Below are 19,602 nucleotides of genomic sequence, written 5' to 3' on the forward strand. Positions count from 1 at the left end.
TGTCATCATCTCGCATTCATCAAGAGGGTGTCCACAGGGTTCCATATTGAATCCAACCTTATTTGCTATTAGAGTCAACAATATGTTCGAAGATCTTCCAAAAATGATTGAAGTGTACATATATGTTGACGGCTTCACCATGTCCTGCCAATCGCAAAGTATGAATACTAGCGAACAAATTGCTCTAACCAGAATTCAATCCTGGACCTTAAGCAATGGATAACATCTCGTTAAATAGAAATCTACTACCACTCATTTCATCAAAATTCAGTCACTTCATTCTGATCCTGCGCTAAAGAAAAATAACAAGCCAGTTCCTCTTGCTCACATTGTCTCATTTCTTGGACTGATTCTAGATAGAAAACTGAACTTACAAGCACATGCATTAGCATTACCATATTCCTGATGCATTTGCACTATATTTATACATTAGCATTACCATTAGTAGAGGCATTTGATGCAAGAAAGCAAGCTTATGCAGCATCAGCAAAAAAAAAAAAAAAAAAAAACTACTACCACTTCACCCCAATGTTCGTTCGAAATACCTGTCCAGCTGAGCCTTAAATTTATTTGGCCTATCAAATTCCACGACAAGGGATGGAAGTCTGTTCCACAAACCAACCACCCACTGGCTAAAGGCAAATTTCCGCCCGTCTAGCCTAGATCTGTCTTTCCTCAATTTGAATTTATGCCCTCTCAGGTGATTATTCTGAGCAAGAGGAAAAATCCCATCAGCATTGAGCATGCTCAAACCATTCAAGGCTTTATACACCTCTATCAGATCACCTCGCTGGTGCCTAGTTTCCAGACACTGTAATTTGTAAAAATTAAGCCTTTCTTCGTAAGACCACCCCTTTGTTCCATTCACTAATCTTGTTGCCCTTCTCTGTACTCGTTCCAGCAGCTCTATATCCTTCTTGAAATGAGGCCACCAGACCTGTATACAGTACTCTAGGTGTGGGCTGACTACTGCCTTATACAAGGGAATAATCACCTACTTATCCCTGCTGGAAAAATTTCTTTATATCATTGACAATACTCCATGAGCTACTCTTGTAGCCCGTCTGCACTGCTCAGAGAACTTCATATCTGCCTGCACAACCACCCCAGGGTCCCTTTCATTCTCTACCACTGTCATTGTAGTACGACAGAGTTGACACGTTGCTCTGGGGTTGCTGTTTCCCATATGTAGTACTTTACATTTGTCAATGTTAAACTTCATTTTCCACCTCTCAGCCCATCTGCTCAACCTTTCCAGATCCTGTTGCAGCAGTATAGTGACAGTAGTGTCCTTGACAACTCTGCCAACCTTTGTATCGTCTGCAAACTTGGACATTAAGCTTGATATACTATCATCAATATCATATCATTTATAAATACAGAAAACAATAATGGACCCAACACTGAACTCTGAGGGACTCCACTAATGACATTAGTCCACGATGAGCAGCGTCCATTGATTACCCCTCAACCACCGCTTTAATCATAGCAGCAATTTGCCTCCAATGCCACACTGCTCCAATTTGTGCAGCAGTCTTCCATGTGCATTAGTATCAAAAGCCTTTCTAAGATCCAAGTATATAATATCAAAGTTATTTCCTGCATCCAGTTGTTTTGTGATTGCATCATAGTATCCAATCAAATTGGTCAGGCAAGACTTCCCCTTTAAAAAACCATGCTGTGTCCAAGCTATAACTGAAGTCTTGTTTAGAAGATCCTGCAGTGCTTCTTTAACCAGTGCCTACATTAATTTTCCTTGAACAGAAGTTAAACTCACAGGTTTATAATTACTTGTGTCAGCCTTTGATCCTCCTTTGTGAATTGGGGTCACATTTGCACTTCTCCAGTATGTGGGTACCTCCCCTGAGTCCAAGGAAACTCTCATAATAATGGACAAGGTTTTGCTTACTTCCTTTGCTGCCTTCTTTAATATAACTGGATAGATCCCATCCACCCCAAGTGCCTTTCTTGTGTTTATCTTCAACAAATTATCCTCAACTTTACTCTCAATTCTTACAAGATTCTCTAGCTCACTGGTAGAGTTGAATACACCTCTGGCATTCCCCTTGCTGAATAACTCCTGATGTGTGAATGTTGATGCAAAATATTCATTTAGTTTATTAGCTACCTGAGCAGGAACATCAACAGTTGACCCATCGATATCAAGTGGACCAATCTGATTCATCCCCTTCCTTCTAGAGTTTACATAAGTAAAGAACTCTTTGCTGTTTTTCTTTGCATCCCTTGCCAAAGGTTTCTCGTAATCAGCCTTCGCCTGCCTAACCTCCTTTGTAACTTGGTAACAGATCAACTTGTATCTATCATAGGCTTCTGTGTCACGGGTTAATTTATATCTATCCCTTGCATTTTTCTTCTCTGCCATATGTCTCATTAGTTCATCTGACATCCATTTAGGCCTAAACCTTGAACAATATTTCTTGGTTGGTATGTAAAGCCTAGTAGCTTCCAAGATAAGTTCTTTGAATGGTTCCCATTTTGAATTTGCTGTTGGTAACATCATCAGTTGGTCGTACTGTATAGAATTTAAATAGTCTCAGACCACCGTAGTCACCATTACGAAAGAAAAATCCTTCCCTTTACCCCTGATGGTAGTTACCTCTTTGAGTAAATTCGACTTCAGCACACTGTGATCACTGCCCCCTAGTGGTTCCTTTATCTGCAGATTCTTAGTGCATGAAGAATCACTACTGATAATCAGATCAAGAGTATTACTGGCTCTAGTTGCCTCCCAAACATCCTGATGTAGAAAACAATCATCCAATAAATCCACAAAAGCCTTGCTAGAGTGTTAGTGACCAACCCACAAATTTCAGTCAATATCTTGGAAATTAAAATCCCCCATTATAAGACTCTCTGATTTACTGGCCCACTCTATTTCCATATACAGTTTATTTTTATACTCATCAGAGTCGTTAGTCCTATAGTACGCTCCTACTCTCAATTTTGATCTTCCAATGCTTATGTCACACCAAACTCACTCGACACTGCACTGTTCAGTGATGTTGACTGGCTTCACTTCCTTGGATTTTATGTGTGTCTTAACTAATAGCATAACCCCTTCTCCCTTCCTATCCTGTCTATCCTTTCTGTACACATTGTACTCCCCAAATTCCAGTTTTGCATTCCTTCTATCTGTGTGACACCATGTCTCTGATATCCCAACAATATCTGCCTTTGATGTTTTGAGCAATACCCCAAATTCATCAAATTTATTTACCAAACTCCTAGCATTGGTGTACACGCAAGTATACATGCACCTCTTCCTATTCTTAGCTACCCTAACATAACCCATGTGTTTTCTTGTACCACAATGCCTCCCAGCAGACTCTGAAATATCCTGCATCTTGTTTTCCAGACTGCTGCTCATTCCAATAGAAGCAGTGCAAGAATCACTTTCACCTCTGCTAGTGGCTACAACTAGGCATCCATTTATGCCTAAACCTTGAACAATATGTTCAAGGTTTAGGCATAAATGGATGTCAGATGAAATAATGAGACATATGGCAGAGAAGAAAAATGCATGGGAGACATATAAATTAACACATGACACAGAAGCGTATGATACATATCAGTTGATCTGTAACCAAGTTACATTGGAGGTTAGACAGGCGAAGGCAGATTACTAGAAATCTTTGGCAAGGGATGCAAAGAAAAACAGCAAAGAGTTCTTTATTTATGTAAGGGGATGAATCAGATTGGTCCACTTGATATCGATGGTTCAACTGTTGATGATCCTGCTCAGGTAGCTAACAAACTAAATGAATATTTTGTACCGACACTCACACATGATGAGTTATTCAGCGAGGGGAATAACTGCCAGAGGTGTATTCAACTCTGGCAGTAAGCTAGATAATCTTTTAATACCTGAGAGTAAAGTGAAGGAGGAATTGTTGAAGATAAATAGGTACTTGTTGAAGATAAATAGGTAGCAAGAAAGGTACTTGGGTTGGATGGGATCTATTCAGTTATATTAAAGGAAGTAATCAAACCCTTAGACATAATTATGAGAGCTTGCTTGGACTCAGGTGAGGTACCCATACATTGGAGATGTGCAAATGTGACTCCAATTCACAAAGGTGTATCAAAGGCTGACACAAGTAATTATAGACCTGTGAGTTTAACTTCTGTTCCTGGAAAATTAATGGAGGTACTGGTTAAAGAAGCACTGCAGGATCATCTAGACAAGACTTCAGTTATAGCACGGACACAGCATGGTTTTGTTAAGGGGAAGTCTTGCCTGACCAATTTGATTGGATAGTATGATGCAGTCACAAAAGAACTGGATGCAGGGAATAACTGATATTATATACTTGGATCTTAGAAAGGCTTTTGATACTGTTCCACATGGAAGACTGCTGCACAAATTGGAGCAGGATGGCATTGGAGGCAAATTGCTGCTATGGATAAAGCAGTGGTTGAGGGGGATAAGACAGAGTGGTAATCAATGGACACTGCTCATCGTGGACTAAGGTCATTAGTGAAGGCCCTCATGGTTCAGTGTTGGGTCCATTATTCTTTTCTGTATTTATAAATGATATTGATGATAGTATATCAAGCTTAATGTCCAAGTTTTCAGACGATACAAAGGTTGGCACGGTTGTTAAGGACACTACTGACGCTATGCTGGTGCAATAGGATCTGGAAAGGTTGAGCAGATGGGCTGAGAGGTGGCAAATGAAGTTTAACATTGACAAATGTAAAATAAAGTCGGTCCTCGTATAACACGTGTTTACATTACACGAATTCGATCATACACGATTTATTTATGAATAGGGGAACGTTATCTTATATAACACGAACCGAATTCGCTTATGCACGATTCGCCTTTGTGTTTACAAGAAATGGCAGTCGAACGCGGAATTACCCCAACAGAACGCAACACGATAGGAATGAAGAAGATTCTGAAAATGTATTTATGTGTTTTATATCAGTGAAGGGGAAACACATTTCACCATAATAACGTAAAAACCAACACAATTCCAGCTATCGGTATAATCGCAAATGCAATTAGATGGAGTTTACTACCAGTTTATTACAGATTCCACTAGCAGAAACAAAACTGGAAATTGTTTTTATTGTTTTATGGTAGTAACCCCCAGAAATGTGCTTTAGTAAAATGTGGGGTGTTAATAGTGTATCTCGGCCTTTACGGTGTTGTTTATTCAGTTGCTACCCGCGCGCAGCTTTGTTTTTGTGTATCAAGCGTGCCTCCTCATTTTGTAATTGTGCTTTATTCCCTAAAAATTAGTAAAATGCTTAAAAGGTGTGAAAAGGAAGCGTCCTGGTGAAGACACTGCAGATTCAGAGAAAAAAAAAAAAAAAAAGCAATATCGATAAACAAAGGCGGACTGGGTCAAAAATTCTTACCCGGGAAAATTTATAGTGGCCTCATACTACGGTTTATGGCCAAAATCACACCGGCCTCCGGCCCAAAGGGATTTCCCGGGTAAGGCTTATGGCCAGTCCGCCTCTGTTGATAGAGAAAAAAAAATATGAAATTGTGAAACGCATTGAGCGAAATGAAAGACCGTGTGATATTGCACGTGCTGCAGACCTAAATGAGGCAACGCCGAGAATTACAAAGTGTGCTGAGAAAATAAAAACAACTTTCATAGCGGGAACAACTCAAAGTGTAATTAAAATCCATTACATTAAGACACAAGAATTGGAAGAGATGGAACGGCTGTCATCTGTTTGGATAGAAAAATCAAACAAAAAACAAGTTTGCTTACGATAGAAGCAAAAGCATTAGCAATATTTTATTCCGTAATAGTCGTAATAAAATACGTAAGCATTTTATTACGACTATTTTATTTAAAATAATCATTTTTTTACGAATAAAATACGTATTTTTTTCGTAAAAAATACTTTAGTATTAAAAAATACTAAAAATACTTTATTATAATATAATAAAAAATATTTATTTTTTATTATTTATTATATTATAATAAAAAATATATTATATTTTTTATTACGTATTTTAATCGTTATAAAATACGTAAGTATTTTATAACGATTAAAATTACCCGCTTATTTATTGTGTTTGGTAATGTTTTGGTTCCAAATGTGTGTTCAATCTTGGGTGGGCGGCACCTAACCCCACTTTTCCCATAGGGCCTGTTGTTTATATTGCACGATTTTGAATTGCACGAGAGTTTCTAGGAACACAACTATCGTGCTATACGAGGACAGACTATACTACATATGGGAAACAGCAACCCGAGAGCAACGTATCAACTCTGTGGTACTACACTGACGGTGGTAGAGAATGAAAAGGACCTGGGGTAATTGTGCAGGCAGATATGAAGTTCTCTGAGCAGTGCAGATGGGCTGCAAGAGTAGCTCATGGTGTCTTGTCAATGATATACAGAAATTTTTCTAGCATCGCTAAGGAGGCGATTATTCCCTTGTATAAGATGGTCAGACTACACCTAGAGTACTGTATACAGGTCTGGAAGCCCCATTTCAAGAAGGATATAGAGTTGCTGGAACGAGTACAGAGAAGGGCAACAAGATTAGTTAATGGAACAAAGGGGTGCTCTTATGAAGAAAGGCTTAAGCTTTGCAAATTACAGTGTCTGGTGACTAGGCACCAGCAAGATGATCTGATAGAGTTGTATAAAGCTTTGAATGGTTTGAGCATGCTCAATGCTGATGGGATTCTTCCTCTTGCTCAGAATAATCACCTGAGAGGGCATAAATTCAAATTGAGCAAAGACAGATGTAGGATAGATGTGCGGAAATTTGCCTTTAGCCAGCAGTTAGTTGGTTGGTGGAACAGACATCCATTCCTTGTTGTGGAAGTTCATAGCCTAAATAAATTTAAGTCTCAGCAGGACAGGTATTTCGAACAAATGGAGGGGTGAAGTGGAAGTTTTTTTTTTTCCTTTTTTTTTTGTTGGCTGATGCTGCATAAGCTTGCTTTCTTGCATCAAATACCTCTACTAATACTAATGCTAAAGTGTATCTCATCCCTGTAGAAGCAGTCTCTCCTGTTAAAAAGTACAGTCCAGGCTGAAAAAAATTCTACCCCTCGAGCCTTGTACAATCTTTCCAGGGTCGAATTTATCGACAAGGCTTTCATCATATACTCCCCCCTATCGTGTCTGGGCAGAATTGCAGACACTTTCAAATTCAACTGTAATTCATGGCTTTTTTTTTCAACAGTGACCTGTACTTGTTGAGTAATTCTGCCGGTCTCCTACTCTTGATATCATTAGTTCCAACGTGTACAACTTTATCACCTTTTGTGCCCTTAAAAGATGATATCCGCTCTACGTCATCAACCTTTGCCCCTGGCAGATATACCCTGCTGCTGTTCCACCTATCCTTTTTACAAAGCATGTTCCACATTTCCCTAACAATAGAGTCACCAACAACTACTAGTTCCTGTGGGACCAATGCATTCTGCCTTGGGGGTTGCCACTGTGTTGCGTGATGACCAAGTGCAAGCTCTGGCATTGATGTGGGCAGCTGAGAGCTTGATGGGCCCCTAAATTTAGATCCTTCGAGGGTATCCTCCCTGTCCTTCAAGCTCTCATAAGGCCCATATGAGAAATTAGGCGATAACACTGAATTGTCGCCTGATTTCCTTACACTCCTTACATCGCTTTTACACAAAGACATCCCCCATGGCAATATCATGTCCAGTACCTGATTGCCCCACAAACATCAAGCAAGCAGTGCATTTTAAAAGTCTGTGATTCAGAGGGCAACTGCCCCCATCAGTTCTCCCCTGAGCCACAGCACTCCCATTATCTTGAGCCTTTTGCTTTGCTGCTCTGGTCCGAATCATGATTTCGATTTAATTTCAATAAAATTTCAATTTCAGTACAAAATTATTGCCCTAAACTTGTATCCCAACACAGTTATAACGCTATATATATGTTTTTTTCAGTATTGATTATTATTTACGAGTTCCATTTATATAACTTCTTGTATCAAGTTATGTATTAATTAATTATGTTAAGAGTGTAATCTAAGTCGTTATATGTATTTAGTTAAAAAGTACATTTCAATTGACAATGAAGTTTAACAAGATTAATAGATTTTACTGATTAATTTACAATATTATATTAAATACTATACTATACTAGGGATGTGCTTTTGATTTTGTTAGTGGTTTCTAGAGTGTTCTCAGACAGTTTTTAATTTCTGTGTCATGCGACCAGCTGATGATGTTACAACAGCAAATTCTAAATGGGAGACCAGGGAGGTAACCATAGAAGCTACTTTTCTTATTATACCAATTATGCAGTTCAATGATTACATCTAAATGGATGTCAGATGAATTTGTAAGATTTGTGGCAGAGAAGAAAAATGCATTAGATGCATAGAAATTATCTTTTTATGCAGAAACCTTTTCTAGATATAAACTAATGTGCAGTCAAGTCACAAAGATGGTTAGGTAAGCTTAGGCAGTTTATGAGAGGTTTCTGGCCGAGAATTCAAAGAAAAGCAGCAATGACTTGATTATATTAACAATATAAGTAAGGGGCCGAATCACATTGGTCCCTTTGATATAGGTGGTTTATCAATTGATCCTACTTAGACAAAGTGAATGGGAATTTTGCATTTACTTTTTCATGTTGGGAATTATTTAGGAGATTCCTGAATTTTTTTCAAGATCTAAAAAACTGTGCTAAGTGGTTTTGTGTTACTTGTAAGTAAAGTAGAAGAGAAATTATTGAAGCTAAACATATTCCCTGGTTGAATAAGATCTGTCCAGTTCTATTAATGGAAGCAGCAAAAGCAGTAAAAGGTTGTAGAATGATCACTACAACTATGAGATTAGGTTTGGATTCCATGGAGGTCCCTATGTACTGTAGGTGTGCTGATGTATCCCCATTTTAGAGATGAAAGGGGATGAATAGGTGACTGAGTGTAACCCAGTTAGTTCTACTTTGGTTGCATGGAAAATAATGGAATAAATGGTTGAAGAAGTAATGCAGGACAATCTGGACAGGACTGCATTTGTACAGCAGTCACAGCATGGCTGTTTTATGGCACATCTTGTTTGAGCAGTCTGGTTGGATACTATGTTACAGGAAGAAAGGAACTGAATGCAAAAAATAGTGTTGATATTCTTGGATTTCAGGAAAGGTTTTGATACTGTTGCACATAAAAGACTGCTGTTCAGACTGGAGGAGTGTAGCATTAAATGAAAGTTACTTTATGGATAAAGGGATAGTTAAAGGGCAAATGACAGAGAGTGGTTATTAATGGACACTTTGTAGGTCTCAGAAAGAATAACAGAATAATTGTTATTATTCATGGAATCCCTGACTGCTTGACCCATTCTTGTTTTCTATATTTATTAAAAATATTGTTGAAGATATACCAGTATTAATATGCAAGTTTGTAGATATAAAGTTTGGCAGGGTGGTTAGTGACATTAATCACAGTAATCTACTCTAAAAAGATCTATAGAAATGGCAATTTAATTTTAGGATTGACACATGGAAGGTCCTGCATATGGATTGCAGTAATCCTAGAGTAACATCACAATGTGTGGTACTATACTCAGGGTAGTGGAAAGTGCCAAAGATGGGGTAATTTGCGTTCAGATAGAGGTTGACTGAGTACGGAGTCAAGCTACCAGAACAGTTGTTTGTTTTGTCCATGATAACTAGGAACTTTCCTAGCTGCAATAAGAGGTGATTTTTCCGCTGTACAAGGCAATTGTTAGGCCACATCGTGAATTCTGGTTGCTCTATCTCGAGGTCTCATTTTAGGATAGTATAGATCCGTGGAATGAGTGAAGTGCAATGATATTAGTGATTGTATAGCTAAACCATTTCTAACCTAATAAGTGTTGAATTCTGCAAATTGCAACATCTGGAGATTAAGCAGCTCTAAGGTGATGTTAGGTATTTAAGGCTTTAAATTGATTGATCAAGTTTAATCCCAATGGGATTTTTCCTCTTTCTCAGACTACACATGTTAGTGGATGTAAATTTCAAATTGAGGAAGGTTGGTTGTAGAATACACAAGCTGAAGTTTTATTCAGCCAGCAGGTGATTGATTGTTGGAACAAACTTCTGTCTTTTGTTGTGTGAGGTGTATGCTTTGAGTATATACAAGAAAGCATTAGACAAACTATTGGTGGATATGGACAGGATTGTTGCATATTTATCAAGTTATGACCAAACCAGTCACTGTGTCACCTACCAGCATGGTGCCAAAGAGCCTTCATAAGAACCTTGCAGCAATATTCCTCACAAGGAACATTTAAATTGAACTTCAGACATCCCTGATCAGAACACTTATACAACTTATATATGTTGTTACGAATACTAGCGGTATTCGTAACAACACCACTCCACGCACCTGATAGCAGTGCCCATTGTGGGTTTTGAAAAACAAGATAATAATCATATTTTGACAACATGAGATGATCTATAAATCCGTATTTACTTTTCCAGGTTACTTCTCCCAATGACTTACTACATGCTGTAGTGGCACTGTACGACACTTGTTTTCCAAATATCTCAGTGCAAACTGTTTACCGAATTGTATGTGGTGAGGGCACCAGAACTCTTCTTCTCCTGAGGGACACAGCAGGTACTTTTACTGTTGTTTTACTAACACCTACTTGAATTATTTATTTTATATATTTTAAATACTTTAGCATTAGCATTAGTAGAGGCATTTGATGCAAGAAAGCAAGCTTATGCAGCATCAGCCAAAAAAGAAAAAAAATAAAAATAAATAAATAAAAAATGACCACTTCCACTTCACCCCTCTGTTCGTTCGAAATACCTGTCCAGCTGAGCCTTAAACTTATTTAGCCTATCAACTTCCACGACAAGGGATGGAAGTCTGTTCCACCAACCAACCAGCCACTGGCTAAAGGCAAATTTCCGCACATCTATCCTACATCTGTCTTTCCTCAATTTGAATTTATGCCCTCTCAGGTGATTTTTCTGAGCTAGAGGAAGAATCCCATCAGCATTGAGCATGCTTAAACCATTCAAGGCTTTATACACCTCTATCAGATCACCTCGCTGGTGCCTAGTCTCCAGACACTGTAATTTGCAAAACTAAAGCCTTTCTTCGTAAAAGCACCCCCTTTGTTCCATTCACAAATCTCGTTGCCCTTCTCTGTACTCGTTCCAGCATCTCTACATCCTTCTTGAAATGAGGCCTCCAGACCTGTATACAGTACTCTAGGTGTGGCCTGACCATTGCCTTATACAAGGGAATAATCACCTCCTTATCCCTGCTAGAAAAATTCCTATATATCATCGACAATACACCATGAGCTACTCTTGCAGCCCATCTGCACTGCTCAGAAAACTTCATATCTGCCTGCACAACCACTCCCAGGTCCTTTTCATTCTCTACCACTGTCAGTGTAGTACCACAGAGTTGATACGTTGCTCTGGGGTTGCTGTTTCCCATATGTAGTACTTTACATTTGTCAATGTTAAACTTCATTTGCCATCTCTCAGCCCATCTGCTCAACCTTTCCAGATCCTGTTGCAGTAGCATAGTGTCAGTAGTGTCCTTAACAACCCTGCCAACCTTCGTATCGTCTGCAAACTTGGACATTAAGCTTGATATACCATCATCAATATCATTTATAAATACAGAAAACAATAATGGACCTAATACTGAACCCTGAGGGACTCCACTAATAACATTAGTCCACGATGAGCAGTGTCCATTGATTACCACTCTCTGTCTTCTCCCCCCCCCCTCAAACACCCCTTTATCCATAGCAGCAATTTGCCTCCAATGCCACACTACTCCAATTTGGGCAGCAGTCTTCCATGTGCAACAGTATCAAAAGCCTTTCTAAGATCCAAGTGTATAATATCAAAGTTATTCCCTGCATCCAGTTCTTTTGTGACTGCATCATAGTATCCAATCAAATTGGTCAGGCAAGACTTCCCCTTAACAAAACCATGCTGTTTCTGAGCTATAACTGAAGTCTTGTCTAGATGATCCTGCAGTGCTTCTTTAACCAGTGCCTCCATTAATTTTCCGGGAACAGAAGTTAAACTAACAGGTCTATAATTACTTGTGTTGCCCTTTGATCCTCCTTTGTGAATTGGGGTCACATTTGCACATCTCCAGTCCATGGGTACTTTCCCCTGAGTCCAAGGAAGCTCTCATAATTATGGCTAAGGGTTTGCTTACTTCCTGTGCTGCTTCCTTTAATATAACTGGATAGATCCCATCCAACCCAAGTACCTTTCTTGCATTTATCTTCGACAATTTCTCCTTCACTTTACTCTCAGGTATTAAAAGATTATCTAGCTTACTGCCAGAGTTGAATACACCTCTGGTATTCCCCTCACTGAATAACTCCTCATATGTGAATGTCGATGCAAAATATTCATTTAGTTTGTTAGCTACCTGAGCGGTATCATCAACAGTTGACCCATCAATATCAAGTGGACCAATCTGATTCATCCTCTTCCTTCTAGAATTTACATAAGTAAAGAACTCTTTGCTGTTTTTCTTTGCATCCCTTGCCAAAGATTTTTTGTAATCTGCCTTCGCCTGCCTAACCTCCTTTGTAACTTGGTTACAGATCAACTTGTATATATCATAGGCTTCTGTGTCACGTGTTAATTTGTATGTATCCCTTGCATTTTTCTTCTCTGCCATATGTCTCATTAGTTCATCTGACATCCACTTAGGCCTAAACCTTGAACAATATTTCTTAGTTGGTATGTAAAGCCTAGTAGCTTCCAAGATAAGTTCTTTGAATGCTTCCCATTTTGAATTTGCTGTTGGTAACATCATCAGTTGGTCCCACTGTATAGAATTTAAATACTTTCTCAGTCCATCGTAGTCGCCTTTACGAAAGCAATAACTCTTCCCATTACCCCTAATGGTAGTTACCTCTTTGAGTAAATCCCACTTCAGCACACTGTGATTACTGTCACCTAGTGGTTCATTTACCTGCAGATTCTTAATGAATGAAGAATCACTACTGATAATCAAATCAAGAGTATTACTCCCTCTAGTTGCTTCCCGAACATGCTGATGTAGAAAACGATCATCCAATAAATCCACAAAAGCCTTGCTAGTGTGTGAGTGACCATCCCCCAAATTCCAATCAATATCTGGGAAATTAAAATCCCCCATTATAAGACTCTGATTTATTGGCCCACTCTATTTCCCTGTACAATTTCTTATTATACTCATCAGAGTCATTAGGCCTATAGCACACTCCTACTCTCAATTTTGCTCTCCCAATGCTTATGTCACACCAAACTGACTCGACACTGCACTGTCCAGCAATGTTGACTGGCTTCACTTCCTTGGATTTTATGTATTTCTTAACTAATAGCATAACCCCTCCTCCCTTCCTATCCTGTCTATCCCTTCTGTAGACATTGTACTCCCCAAATTCCAGTTCTGCATTCCTTATATCTGTGTGACACCACGTCTTTGAAATCCCCACAATATCTGCCTTTGTTGTTTTGAGCAATACCTCAAATTCATGAAATTTATTTACTAAACTCCTAACATTGGTGTACATGCAAGTATACATGCACCTGTTATTTTTCTTAGCTACCCTAACACAACCCATGTGTTTACTTGTACTCCAATGATTCCCAACAGTCTCTGAAATATCCTGCATCTTATTTTCCAGGCTGCGGCTCATTCCAATAGAAACAGTGCAAGAATCATTTTCACCTCTGCCAGTGGCTACTGTTATCTATTAGTCCTTCTATTCCCCCAATCTAGCAGCTTTCCGACCCACCTAACACTGCCTCGATAGCATCAGCAAACATTCTTGCTCCCTTCCATTTAAGTGTATCCCATCCCTGTAGAAGCAGTCTCTCCTGTTAACAAGTACAGACCAGGCTGAAAAAAATTGTACCCCTTGAGCCTTGCACAATCTTTCCAGGGCCGAATTGATCGACAGGGCTCTCATCATATACTCCCTCCTTTCGTGTCTGGGCAGAATTGCAGACACTTTCAAATTCAACCCTAATTCACGGCTTTTTTTTTCAACAGTGACCTGTACTTGTTAAGTAATTCTGCCGGTCTCCTACTCTTAATATCATTAGTGCCAACGTGTACAACTATATCACCTTTTGTGCCCTTAAAAGATGATATCCGCTCTGGATATCTGGATTTACTGCAGTATACTTTGATAAATATAGCACCACAAATTATTATGAGGGTTTATAGTAAATACGAATATTTGAATGGAGTGGAGTCAGTGTGTGCTTGTGTGTGTGTGACATTATTTGGTATAACTGCCTGCTATGGTAAGTCCAAACACAAATTCTTGCATGTTATATTTTTTTAAAAATTTTCAATAAATAGAAGTTTTGATATATTTCTACAGTTCTCCCCCTAGCCCCAGGGTGCCAAGCATTCATGCAGCCAAGAAATTTCTTCTGTGACTTTATAAAGTGGTATCCAGTCCAGTTGATTGTTTTCTTTTTTATTTTTCTGCAAGTTAGAAATCTTTCGTTTAATTAGCTCTGCTTTCCTAACAGGTGTAAGAACAGATCCTAGAAGAAATAAAGTCCCATTTTCTTTAATTTAAATTTTCTTCTTCTAACCTCTACACTTGGTCATGATATGGCACTGCTCCTTCATCACCATGGAAGGACTTGGTGCCAAAAGGAATAATCATGGACTTCACTAATTTCCCACCCAAGATCTCTCCCATTTATTCCACCTGATAACGACAATTCTTACCTAAAGAGAATGAGCTGAAATAATCTGGCCTCTCCCCTGTGACAACATTGTCTGACAAAACTACCTGCAGACAAATTATCTCCATTCCTTATCCAAAAATATTTAGAACAGAAAAATTGTCCTAGTGCTCCCAAAATGGTAAAAGAGTTTCCCTCAAGAGATTTACTTCTGGCAACCACATTATTATCCCTCTTAGTATTCACTGCTAAAACTGATCACCTTTGGAAGAATCTCTGCTGGAGTTACTACACATTCTACTTTAAAAACTTGTAAAGGAAACAATATACTATGATGTGACCCCCAGGGGCTCACATCTGGTGAGTATGGGCTTAGCACACCCAGGGTCCTGATCTGGATATCATCATTCTTCTCTTTCTTTGTGATTCTCTTTGACTTTTGACTCTCTCTCTCTCTCTCTCTCTCTCTCAGGGTATCTTGGGAATTTTTTTTTTTTTTTTGCTGTTGCAGCATAAGCCTCAGCCTTCCTTGCACCATGTAGCTAATAATAATAATAATAATGTATGTCACTGTAGATGATGTAGTTTAAGTAATAAAAGATCAGAAATTTTGCAGAAGAATCCTGATCTGAAATAATGGTGACTGTAACAGTCTACTGACCTTCAGTACCCTAAAGCTGCATGGTACTGTCAAAGCTGGATACCAAAATTATTGTTTCCTCCATTTATTTCAAATGCAATATGGTGCTCGAAGTGTCCAAAGTTGTGACTCTCAGGCAAGATGTCATGGTGACTTGGTTTGCCCAAACTGCAGGCCAAAGGAACACATTTAAGCAGATTGTCTAGCAACGTCTCTCCTCTGCCCAATCAGCAATTGTAAGCACCCAGTTTACTCTAAAGTGTATAAACTTTGGGAACTTAGAAAAAAAGAGTTCAAAAATAGAAAGTTGAGCACAAAGTGACTTTTCAAAAGGCATGAAAACAGATAGATAGATAATACTAGTAAAACCAAAGATCCTACTTGCTGTTAAGGTTGATAGCAATGCCAACAGATGCTGCTATTCCACTGAATGTATTCTTTTATGACTTGGCCCAATCTGTGCAGTGACACAAGAACAAAAATCTGTTGATCAAGCGAAGAATACTCCATTTTCCATTGTGCCTATTGTATCATCTGCTCCTCAAGTTTTGTCTGAACAGCATTCTATTCCCCATAACTCAGAATCTATGGGAAATAAACTACAATATTTGTCATGTATGGATACAGATGATGTAAATAATTATGTTAAATCACTACTAGAAATCAATGCCGATGAAGATAAGGATGCTGTTCATCACACAGTAAGAAGCAAATTGGTTATGAAAAACAAACAAGAAACCCCTTCCCATCTGAAGCCAAATAATGCAGCTCCCCTTTGAGATTAATTGTTGAGGTTCTGAAGAAGAAATATAGAACTCAATTACATTTGAAGAATACCAGTAGACATTTGCTTATAAGAAACACATTTTATATTGCTAGTGTCAGCTGTTATTAAAATCTACAGTTGTTATTTGTGGGACAGAAACATTAACTCCTCTGCTAATAGAGGGGCTGCCATGCTTATAGGTTAAAAAGTTCCCTCTTGAGAGATCTTGCCAAGCTTGAAATCTGTACCTGTTAAAACATCTGTAGGAATTTTGCAGATGCATCCTTCAAAATATCTATAACTTAATTTGACAGATACTTCTAAAGAACTTGAACTTTCAGAGTACCTGAAGTTGAGATTTATCATTCCATTTTTTTTTTTTTACCATCTCCTTTCTATTTATTAGATTTTAATGGGTATCATCCCTTGGGGGATCTGTTCACATGGATAGCTCCAGGCTAATAATTGATTCACTATTAGATAAGCACAGCCTTTCCTTTTTAAATACCATTTCATACACCTATATGAATTTTTTCCACACGATCCACTTTAGCATTAGCAAGGGTACATGATGCAAGAAAGCAAGCTTATATAGAATCAGCCAAAAAAAAACCCTTATTTGACCCATCCCCTCGCTCCAAATCAAATGTTTGTCAAGTTCTGCTTTGAATCTATTTAAGCTATCAACTTCTACAATGACAGATGGATGTTTGTTCCAGCAATCAACCACCCGCTAGCTAAAGGCAAATTTCCACACATCTATCCTACAACCGTCCATCCTCAATTTGAATTTATGCCCACTCTGGCAATTATTCTGAGCAACAGGAAGAATCCCATCAGCATTGAGCATGCTCAAACCATTCAAGGCTTTATGCACCTCAATCAGATCACCTTGCTGGTGCCTAGTCCCCAGACACTGTAATTTGCAAACCTTAAGCCTTTCTTCGTAAGAGGAACCCTTTGTTCTGTTCACTAATCTTGTTGCCCTTCTCTGTACTCATTCCAACAGCTCTACATCCTTCTTAAAATGAGGCCTCCAGACCTGTATACATTATTCAAATGCGGCATGACCATTGCCTTATACAAGGGAATAATCACCTCCTTATCCCTGCTAGAAAAATTCTTGTATATCATTGACAAGACACCATGAGCTACTCTTGCAGACCGTCTGCACTGCTCAGAAAACTTCATATCTGCCTGCACAATTACCCCAGGTCCTTTTCATTCTCTACCACTGTCAGTGTGGTACCACAGAGTTGATATGTTACTTTGGAATTACTGCTTCCCATATGTAACACTTTACATTTGTTAATGTTAAACTTCATTTGCCACCTCTCAGCCCATCTGCTCAACTTTTCTAGATCCTGTTGCAGCAGTGTACTGTCATTAGTGTCATTAATAACCCTGCCAACCTTCATATCGTCTGCAAGCAAACTTGGACATTAAGCCTGATATACCATCATCAATATCATTTATAAATATAGAAAACAAACAATGGACCTAACACTGAACCCTGAGGGACTCCACTAATAACATTAGTTCACGAAGAGCAGTATCCATTGATTACCACTCTGTCTTCTCCCACTCAACCATCCCTTTATCCATAGCAGCAATTTGCCTCCAATGCCACACTGCTCCAATTTCGGCAGCAGTCTTCCATGTGCAACAGTATCAAAGGCCTTTCTAAGATCCAAATATATGATATCAAAGTTATTCTTTGCATCCAATTCCTTTGTGACTACATCATAGTATCCAATCAAATTAGTCAGTCAAGACTTCCCCTTAACAAACCCATGCTGTGTCCGTGCTATAACTGAGGTCTTGTCTAGATGATCCTGTAATGCTTCTTTAACCAGTGCCTCCATTAATTTCCCTGGAACAGAAGTTAAACTAACAGGCCTGTAATTACCTATGATCTCCCTTTGATGTTCCTTTGTGGATTGGGGTCACATTTGCACATCTCCAGTCCATGGGTACCTCCCCTGAGTCCACGAAAGCTCCCATAATTTACTTCCTTATAAGGCAGAGGAAGTAAGCATAATTTGCTTACTTCCTTTGCTGCCTCTTTTAATTTAACTGGATAGATTCCATTCACCCCAGGTGCCTTTCTTATGTTTATCTTCAACAATTTCTCCTCCACTTTACTCTCAGGTATTACAAGATTATCTAGCTTACTGCCAGAGTTGAATACACCTCTGGCATTCCCCTTCTTGTATACCTCCTCATGTGTGAATGTAGATGCAAAATATTCATTTAGTTTGTTAGTTACCTGAGCAGGATCATTAGCCCGTCAGAGATCCCAAATGCCATAGTTGAAACGTTCTCCAAAGTGTCAGAAATTACTTCATATGATTCATCTTTTCAACAAACCAAACCAACAGTAGAAAAAATTATAATCAACTTTTACTGCAGCGTCTTCTTGCCTTAACCAATGACTCCGTTATTTTACTGGAACAGAAGGTAAACTAACAGATCTGTAAAGACTTGTTTCACCCTTTGATCCCCCTTTATGAATTAGAGATACATTGCAGATACATGGACTGGAGGTACACATCTCCAGTCCATGGGGACCTCCCCTTAGTCGAAGAATGCTCTCATAATTATGGCTAATAAGGGTTTGCTTACTTCCTTTGCTGCCTCCTTTAATATAACTGGATAGATCCACACCCAGATGCCTTTCTTATGTTTAACTTGAACTATTTATTCTCCAGTTTGCTATCAGTTATTACAAAAATTTAGCTCCCTGTTAGAGTTTAATATGCTTTTGTTCTCCACTTCCCTATAGAATTCCTCATGTGTGAATGTAGATGCAAAATACTCAGTCAGTTTGTCAGATATCTGAACAGGGTCACCGGAAGTCACACCATCATATCAAGTGGACCAATCTGATTCATCCCCCTCCTTCTTGAGTTTGTGTAAATAAAGAGTTTTTGCTGTTTTTCTTTGCGTTCTTTGCCAAAGATTTCTTGTAATCTGCTTACTCTTGCCTAACCTCCTTTGTGACTTGATTACAGAACTCCCCGACTTACGTAAGGGTTGCGTTCCGCTGAATGCAAGGTAAGTCGGAATTTTCCCCCATGCTTGTGCAGCACTCGCAACTGTGCTCACTGAATTGATTGAATCAAAAAGGAAATGTTCAACGAACATGTAAATAGAATTATTTACTGTATTTATTCAATTTTTTATCTCATGCACAGTAAAAATTACAGAAGCGTGCAATTTAAAATAATTTCAAAATTATAAAATTACAAAAAAAGAGAGAGGAGACAGGCATAATGTCAGTAATTTTTACCTCTCAACCATCATTTCCAGAATCAATGTCTTTAGCTGATAAGTACACCACTGGAAGTTGAGGGCTGTGGAGATTTAAAAGGGGTCGGCCGCTCAACCTTGCGAAAGAACATTAATGGATGACTGGATGGTGGCTTTTTTCTTTTCATTGTAGATTTATTTGTAGCAAGCAAGCATATCATTCACCCTCTGTTAACTTATAAGAATCGTTCTCTGTAAGGATCCATCTTCTGAAACTTCGTCATTGCCAA

At 38.7% G+C, this 19,602-nt stretch overlaps 1 protein-coding gene across 1 annotated transcript in view; it reads left to right on the forward strand.

Moving 5' to 3' along the window:
- LOC150078519 (uncharacterized) overlaps positions 1–19,602 on the forward strand; it is a 541,829-nt gene that overhangs the window by 151,676 nt on the left and 370,551 nt on the right. Inside the window, exon 2 of the mRNA XM_090384590.1 lies at positions 10,446–10,584. Within this exon, the coding sequence (XP_090240716.1) occupies positions 10,446–10,584 (139 nt within the window). The remainder of the gene's footprint in view (positions 1–10,445; positions 10,585–19,602) is intronic.

Source organism: Mastigoproctus giganteus, chromosome 11 (genome assembly GCF_048544385.1).
Source record: "Mastigoproctus giganteus isolate SK-2022 chromosome 11, ASM4854438v1, whole genome shotgun sequence".
Taxonomy (NCBI): Eukaryota; Metazoa; Arthropoda; class Arachnida; order Uropygi; family Thelyphonidae; genus Mastigoproctus; species Mastigoproctus giganteus.